The sequence below is a fragment of the Musa acuminata genome, chromosome BXJ2-10, assembly GCF_036884655.1.
Source record: "Musa acuminata AAA Group cultivar baxijiao chromosome BXJ2-10, Cavendish_Baxijiao_AAA, whole genome shotgun sequence".
Lineage (NCBI taxonomy): Eukaryota > Viridiplantae > Streptophyta > Magnoliopsida > Zingiberales > Musaceae > Musa > Musa acuminata.
The window spans coordinates 24,187,432-24,196,071 of NC_088347.1; the positions used below are offsets into that span (position 1 = coordinate 24,187,432).

General features: G+C 39.2%; 1 protein-coding gene across 1 annotated transcript; it reads left to right on the forward strand.

Annotated features, from left to right (window-relative positions):
• The first annotated feature begins 53 nt into the window (after positions 1–53).
• LOC104000349 (oryzain alpha chain) lies at positions 54–3,448 on the forward strand. Its single transcript, XM_009422368.3, has 5 exons — positions 54–681; positions 1,199–1,434; positions 1,540–1,680; positions 2,328–2,777; positions 3,021–3,448. The coding sequence occupies exons 1-5, from the start codon at positions 198–200 to the stop codon at positions 3,117–3,119; spliced, it is 1,410 nt and encodes a 469-aa protein (XP_009420643.2). The 5' UTR covers positions 54–197; the 3' UTR covers positions 3,120–3,448.
• The last annotated feature ends 5,192 nt before the right edge of the window (positions 3,449–8,640 follow it).

Genomic DNA, 8,640 nt, shown 5'->3' on the forward strand with positions numbered 1-8,640 from the left:
AATCATGTACACAGCTACTTGCCTTCCTTCTTTGCTTTCTTACCGTATGCAGCTTTCTCACCGTTGCATTCTTGCCATCAGAAAGTTCTATATAACAAGCCATACAACACTGCTACTGCTCCGGAGAGCTTCTTCCTTTTCCTTCTCTTCACCATTTCTTCCTCTCTCTCTCTCTCTCTCTCTCTTTCTCCCTCGTCATGGCTTCGGCTGTCATCCTCCTCCTCCTCCTCTTGGCCTCGGCGGCGGCCGCCTCCGACTTGTACATCGTGACCGAAGGCGAGGGGAACCGAGCGCAGGCGTTCGGGCGGAGCGACGAGGAGGTGCGGTTGTTGTACGAGGAGTGGGTGGCCAAGCACCGGCCGTCCCGCAACGCGCTCGAAAACGGGGAGAGCCGGTTCGAAGTCTTCAAGGACAACCTCCGGTATGTCGACGAGCACAACGCGGCGGCCGACCGCGGGGAGCACGCCTTCCGCCTTGGCCTCAACCGGTTCGCCGACCTTACCGACGAGGAGTACAGGGCCAAGTTCCTTGGCCTCCGGGCCAGCGCCTCGTCGCGCCGCAGGAGGGCCTCGTCCGCTGGGAGCGACCGGTACCGGCTGAGAGCCAGCGATGACCTGCCGGATTCCGTAGACTGGAGGGAGAAGGGCGCTGTCGTCGGCGTTAAAGACCAAGGCAGCTGCGGTAGGCGCTGATATCTACTTTTCTTGCGCTGACTTCCAACTTTTTGTTCTTTGTTCTTTAGGCCTCAAGTCTCATCATGATATGCTTCAAGCATCAACTTAAATCTGACACAAGAAGCATGGATTTTGATCAAATGAATTTAATGAACACTTTATTTTGTGGTCTAATTATAGTTTATAAAGATTGATCTGTTCATTTCTTTTGTGAAGTTCTCAAAATTTCCCCTTTCCTTGTGTTTAAACATTTTGTTAGAAAGCATATGATTTTGCTGTTGATGACATAAATTTCTAAAAGCTACCGGACTTATTAGCTGGACTTTTAGATGATCTTCCGCTACATCACCTTCCTTTGTGTCAATTTTGCTAACTCAGGGGATTTATTTGCTGCTAGTGTTACACAAGTCACAAGTGTGTGAAATTAAGTTTGATGATGAGGAAGAAGAGAAGTGAGAAAAGAAACAATCACGGGTTTACATGCTGATGATGTAGTCTGTTCTTCTAATCTGATGGTGTTATAGGGAGTTGCTGGGCATTTTCGACCATTGCTGCTGTGGAAGGCATCAACCAGATCGTGACCGGTGACCTGATATCTCTATCGGAACAGGAACTGGTGGACTGTGACACCTCCTACGACCAGGGCTGCAATGGCGGCCTCATGGATTATGCCTTTGAGTTCATCATCAACAACGGTGGTATTGACTCCGAAAAGGACTACCCATACAAGGCCCGAGATGGAAGATGCGATACTTACAGGGTGACTTGTTGATTGTTCATTTGCCACTATTGTCGTCTCTTTGGTTTCCTTTGCTTTTTTGTGGATGGTGTTCTAACCATGGTTGGCGGTGCATGCGTCATGCAGAAAAATGCACACGTTGTGACAATTGATTCATATGAGGATGTTCCGGTTGATGATGAGAAGTCTCTGCAGAAGGCTGTTGCTAATCAACCAGTTAGTGTTGCTATTGAAGCTGCTGGCAGGGCATTCCAATTTTACGATTCGGTAATGATGCTGCAAGATAATGGAATTCTTTTAAAATTTTGTTGTCATTGCTTGAAGAGTGATCATTTAGTCCAATACCCATAAAAGCATGCAGTTTTATCTTATCATCCTTGATGTATACTTCCACATTATGATGAATTAAAATATAACTAGATCGAAATTTTTTAGCTCTTCCAGTTGAGTAGGTCAAATTTTCTGCATGGGACTCATGATGTGTTTCTTCTCTAGATATCCTTTTAAGTGGAAGAATTTTGTGTGCTGCTTGAAATGACAGTTAAAGTGGACTAAAGAAATGATCCTTTTTGAGGATCTATGTTGATAATTTCATCTATAATGATTGATATGGAAGGTACTGCAAATGTTCTTTGTAAAATGCAATTGTTTTCTTTTCCATAAACAACACAAATGCATTCACTGGCATGGCCTGAGAATTACAATTTTATCAATTGTGAATTCGAATCATGGTTCATAGCCTTCTTGAAAATCTATGAGTGATTAAGATGATGCGATCCTTGCAGTGACAAAACAGGTTCCGTTTAATGATGGCATGAACTTTCACTGTAGTTGTACAAGATTCTTTAGACTAGAAGTCCCTACTTCAATGCAGATCTTCATTTTGGATAAACCTTGCTCTTCATTTTTCTCAGGGATTATTCACTGGGTCTTGTGGGACTGATCTAGATCACGGTGTGACAGCAGTAGGCTATGGCTCTGAGAATGGCAAGGACTACTGGATTGTAAAGAACTCATGGGGTGAAGATTGGGGAGAGGATGGGTATATAAGGATGGAACGTAATATTGCATCTTCCACTGGCAAGTGTGGTATCGCTATGGAGGCTTCATACCCGATAAAGGAGGGACAGAATCCACCAAACCCAGGGCCATCACCACCTTCCCCTGTCAAGCCACCGACCGTCTGTGATGACTACTACACCTGCGAAGAGAGCACCACATGCTGCTGCGTCTACGAGTATGGAAAGTACTGCTTTGCTTGGGGATGTTGCCCTCTTGAGGATGCAACGTGCTGTGAAGATCACTATAGCTGCTGTCCCCAGGACTACCCCATCTGCAATGTTCAGGAGGGCACTTGCCTACAGGTAACACCCTATGCTCAAAATTCACTGCCATAAATTTGCTCTGCAGACATTATGATTCAAGATCAGGGCCTGGAGCTGGTGATTCTTCATGAAACACAGCATGTTCTGCTTGTCCTGATATTTACTATGAGAACTTAATACTGCCTTAACGCATAAAAACATCAAGGAGCCTGTTTATGTTGCTGTTAGTGTTTTGGTATTGATGTTTTAGTGTCTAACTTGTCTATTTGATTTTATTAACAGAGCAAGAACAGTCCACTAAGTGTGAAGGCTTCGAAACGCACTCCTGCAAAACCCTACTGGGCTAATTCTGGCTCCGAGGGCAAGAAGAGCAGTGCATAAGGAAACATTGAGAAGGTGAGGAGTGAAAGTACAAGTTGATCACCAATTATGCCTATCCTTGCCTTCAATATGGACTTAAATCTGCAACAAGTTGCTGCAATGCTTATTCAAGATCTGATGCTCATGTTTATGTCTATAATCTCAGATGTTGGACTAAATAGATCATGGACCAACCGAATGATGATTTTACATTGCCTCACTTTCATTATCATGTAAATTATATGAAAAGGATTCCAAGTATCTTAGCTATAAATTTTTCTCCATGGTCTTCATATTTGTAGTGATACTATTAACATATAATGATAGCAAAGTTGTTCTTGTTACTTAAATGATCGAGTTGCATTGTGGCATGGTTTTGACTCTGTTGTTGTGTGCTTGATCTGGAGACAATGATAAGCCAAGATTGTTGAATCTGCTAAATTTTATCCCAAGTTGCTGACTTTGTTCCCTATAGTTGCTTGCCTGCATAGCTTAATTATCACTTATAGCCACCAGAATTGTTTAGTTATGGTTCTATATTCTTAAGCTGCACAATTTTAGTACTTCAGGCAATATGGAGATGTCCAAAGATGATAGAAGATGTTCTTCAAGTTATATTGGAGAAATATAGTCATAATGACAACAAAAATATATTCCTTGTCCTTAATCATCTTATCTCTTGGTTCTCAGTAATGCATGTCATATTACAAATCTGCTGCTTATACTGAATCATGAAACCTTTTAATTTAACTCCTTGGGAAGCAACTTTTCTTCTCAATGTAGGATATGGTGCACATTAGCCTTCTTTTGCCTAAGATTATTCATGAATTTCTATCCGATATTGAGTCTGATATTTCAGAGATTGAGTCTGATATTTACACACATCAAGCTTGTTCTGAGATAAATCCACTGCTCATACTGCATCATTAAAACCTTTTGAGCTCCTAGCATTGCAACTTTGCTGTTTAATATAGGATATGGGATGCATAAGCCTTTTTCAGCTACATATTCTTTCATGATATTCCATCTGTTTTGGTTTAGAATCTTCAACCTGAATCTGGCATTTCAACTTTGCATTAGTCAAATACTACAAAGCAGTTTTGTTCATGAACTGCTTCCTACAAGCATCTTCAAACAACAGCAGAACCTTCACAGATTAAGAATATGCATATATATTATTTAGTCTCATCACTCTTTCTCCATATGAGCTCCAAAGTGACCATGGAACTGGTGATTTGGTCAAGAGGTAGAATGTCATTCTTTCTCTTCTTGGATAAACTCTTGCATGGATCCTGTTCATATGTTCCATGATACAATCCATCAGGTTGGAATCTTTCAGCTTGACAGGGTCTGTGGCAATGCTCTCACTGCAAGTCCAGTGAAGTGGATAGTGGCCTTGCCCTCATCAATAATGTTAAGATGGGCATGACTACAGCATGTACATCTCTTTCAACCACTAGTTGGAGAGGAATTGAGATCTCTTTCAACCACAACGTTGTGATTCCATGTTATTGTACAATTGATGTATCTCAAGTTAGAATTAATGTGTGTTAACTGTCATATAATATTTAATCCTAAGTTAATAATGCTACTTCATCTAACTTATATGTACTGTTATAATCATCCTTTGCTTTCATTACCAATACTATGTTATAATCATCCTTTCATTAATTTGACCTAAAATGCTAAGGCCAAGTTTATAATCTGATATATATGCCTATAGGGGCATATCATTGACCACCCATTCTGCATACGCCTTTTCGCTGCAGCCTGCTCGATTCCCAGTGTATGGATCTTCTCCAAGAATTTCATGGACCCAGCTATTCCATCGAAAACGGTAGATGAGATCAATGGTTTAAGATTGGGGGACACATGATCTAACGATCACAAAATAATAATACTGAAATATTCTCGGGTCATTTACAAGTCGAGTCTGGAGAAGATCCGACACCAAACCTCAAGATCCAATCGACCGAAGTAGAGCAATATCTTACTCGATCAAATGTGCTCAAGAATCTACATGTCTTTTGATTGGTGCTGACAAATATGTCGAATTAGGAAGCTGGTAAGATTCCGGGTATATTGAATGGGAATATGTTCATACCTCGATCGGACAAATCTTACTCGTCGGCGATCGCCAAGGAGCAGCCGTCTTCTTGTCCGGCGTCGGCTGGTCTGGCAACGTCCGCGCCGCATTCCTTCGCTCCGACGATGCTGTCTACGGTGACCTCGACGCTGTCTTTCCTCGTCCTCTCCGCGCCCGTCATCGCCGCCATCAGGGCCGTCTGAGGGCTAGCCAAGGAGCAATAACCGGCCAATCACCTCGCTCTAAAGATTGGTAAAAGCATCATCTTTAAGGTTATTGCGGGCTCTGATCTCAAGATCAGGTTTTCTTGTTATTCTTTAATTATATTGCTTCTCTTCCTAATTCTTATTTGCTTTCTCTTTCTTTTTTGGAAGAGTTCCGAATAAGTAATCTGAATTGAGTTCGCCTAGTATTGCAATATAGAGCTGTCTAGTTGGGATGTGAAATCTTCTGCTGCAATGATTGCATTGTCTCCTGAAAAATGATACTTGTTCCATTTTGGATTGTTGTTTTCTATTTCAGCAGAAAGAAGTGCAGATTATAATGTTAGAATTTCTTCTCTCCAGATTATAATGTTGATTAGAAAGAAGAGTTTATGTAATTTTGTGATGTATCTTCCACAACCTAGATTGAATGCCTAGATCTGCATTGCTATGGTTCTTTTCTTCTTATGCTGTGTGTTTCATTGATACATCTGAAACATGGCTCTGTAATGGATGATGAACAAATAAGTTGTTATACTTGTAATCTTTGTCAAAATCATCATTGGATTATCTAGTTGATGTAGTACATCCAAGAAATTTTAGAGGTCACATTTCTTTTCCCATTTGGGCAGTTCATGAGACTGAGGATTGTGTTGGTCTAATACCCCCTGGGAAGTATGAATGGCACACTGCACGGCCTGCTACAATGTGGAGCCCTGTTGAATGAACCCACAATTTTCCTTTAGAAAGAATGGAATGGATATAATTGATGATTTCAAAGTACTTAATAGCATTATTATTTGACACAAGTTTATCTTTGATTCTTTCGCCCGCATAGTTTTTAAAACTCTTCATGTTACATATACTACAGATGATCAAATCATTAGTGGTTTGATTACCAAACATCCGATAGAAAATGAGCTGTGAGTTCATCCTATTTTTGTGGAAAAAATTGGAGTCAAGATGATGTTTTGCATATGCAGTAAAATCTGATATTTTTATTATTCGTTGGTTTTCTGCAAGAATAAGATGTTGTTTATCCCTCTTAGATTGTAACTTGATGATGCTTTGGGTGCTAATTCCCTCTACTACAAACATAATTATATGCTCTGTAGAAGCTCTATATTCACATGCAATTTTTGTACTTTGTTTATTGTAGACCAAACATGCATTGGCATATTCATTAGAATTCTTTTGTTCATCTATGTGGAAGTTAGGTACAACCCACCAAGGAAGCAAGAAAGGTCAGTCCGGAGACCATAGTTGGGGGATAGGAGATGACTTAGACCACGTAGTCAAATAAGATGGACCAAATCCACTTGATGACTTAGAGATCAGAAGGTGTTTCAGCTTCAGGAAAAAAACAACCTAACTTCATGGGTCTCCATCAAAGCAAAGAAAAGAATGGAAAAGGGAGAAAGGAAGTAAGTTCAACTTTGCTCACTTTACATTCAATCATTCATTTTAATGTAATTAGTTGCAAGAAAAAAAGTTTCTTTATACTGCTGTGCTTTGCTTAGTTGGGGAAGGATTTTTTTCTTATGCAATTGCTCCTGCTTAATTTATGTTCATATTTGTATTGTGTAAAAACTGTGTTCTACTACCAACAATTATTGGTGTATCTTATGACTTTATGCTAGCAGCAAGATGAACTTGTATCTAACTAAAGACTCTTAAGTAGCAAGCCATGATTGATGAGAGATGGGTCCCAGAAAAAGCAAATAAGGTAGTGCAACACTAACTAGATTCTCAAGATTGAGCAAACTGATGAATGGTTTCAATTCAACCAGCTATTTTTCTAACATGGCCTAATGCTTCAGATTCTTGCATTTAAATTCAGATATCAATTCAGCTTTGATTTGAAATAGAGAACTTTCCTTCCCACCCCACAACCAAAAAGAAATCATTCACCAGATTGCTGAAGTAACTTCGATGTAAAGAATACATTCTGAGGTGATGTGAACCTATGGCTCTCAATCTTAGAAAACTTCAGATAGGGCACACATCAACTTGTTCCTAGTCAGGATTCTCAGGTATTCACTGCAGAAATCTTTGTCAGATCACAGTTGTATGATGTCTTGCAAGGAATGTAGCAGGTGTGATTTCTGCATCAAAGGTTTGAGGTAACATAAAAAAATTGGTGAGAGACATGGACAAGATACCCTCTTGGATTCAGCTCCTTCTCTCTTGCTTTCAATGAAAGAAAAGGGCATAGTTGACATCAGAATATGGAACTGCTAGCATTGTGAGAACAGTTAATGAATCCTAATTGAGAACTCTTATTTTACCCATGCTTGGGAGGGGAGGCCAGGGAAGAGGGCTGTAAAGATGCTCCTATTTCCATGGTGAATCAGGCAACATCAGAACTGTCAAAATCCATCATTAAGGTTGTATTACAGAGGGATACCATCCTTCACTCCCTGCTCATAAAGTTCTATTATTATAACATATTATCCTCTGTTATTAGAATGAAGAAAAATGTTATTATAATTATTCATGTTTGATGATAATTAATCAGAATGATAGTTTTTATAACTGTTGATAGTTAATTTATCAAGGATAGCAGAAACATATTTTTTTTTTGGATAAATGATGAGGGAAGAAGATTGAGTTTATTTATTGTTTTGTTTGTAATCAGACAGGAAAAATACCTGAGTTGGCACCAATGCACAGCTACTGGTCAAGTGAAAGTTCCATGTCTGATAGAATTCTATCTGAAGCAACTACTGGTCAAACTAAAGAATTATGCATCATAAACCTACTTGAGAGCAGTAAGTCACACCCACATATGAATTATATTATGAGTTATATAATCAGATTATCAGGAAGCCAAGAATAAAATATTTTATTCATGCTGAAGGCATTTCCTACCTAAACAGCACTCTCTTGGTGATATAGATGCCACCTCTATATAGTAATGTCTGTAGTAAACTTGTAGAGTTTCTTGAAACTCACTATCTTATATCTCAATCATTCATTTGTTGATCTAAAGTGGATGAGTTGTGGTTAGGGATGAAATGCCAATTGAGGCATAACATTTGATTGGACATTTACGGATAAAGTATTGTTTTAATGTGGACTGTGAGAGCAATATCAAATCGAGACAAAAATAAATATAGAAAAATAATTTAATCAAATTAGATGCTCTCAATTTCCTTACTATTACATCATAAAATCGTATATATATATATATATATATATATATATATATATATATATATAGTGGAAACACCAAAATTAAATGGAAAAAAAA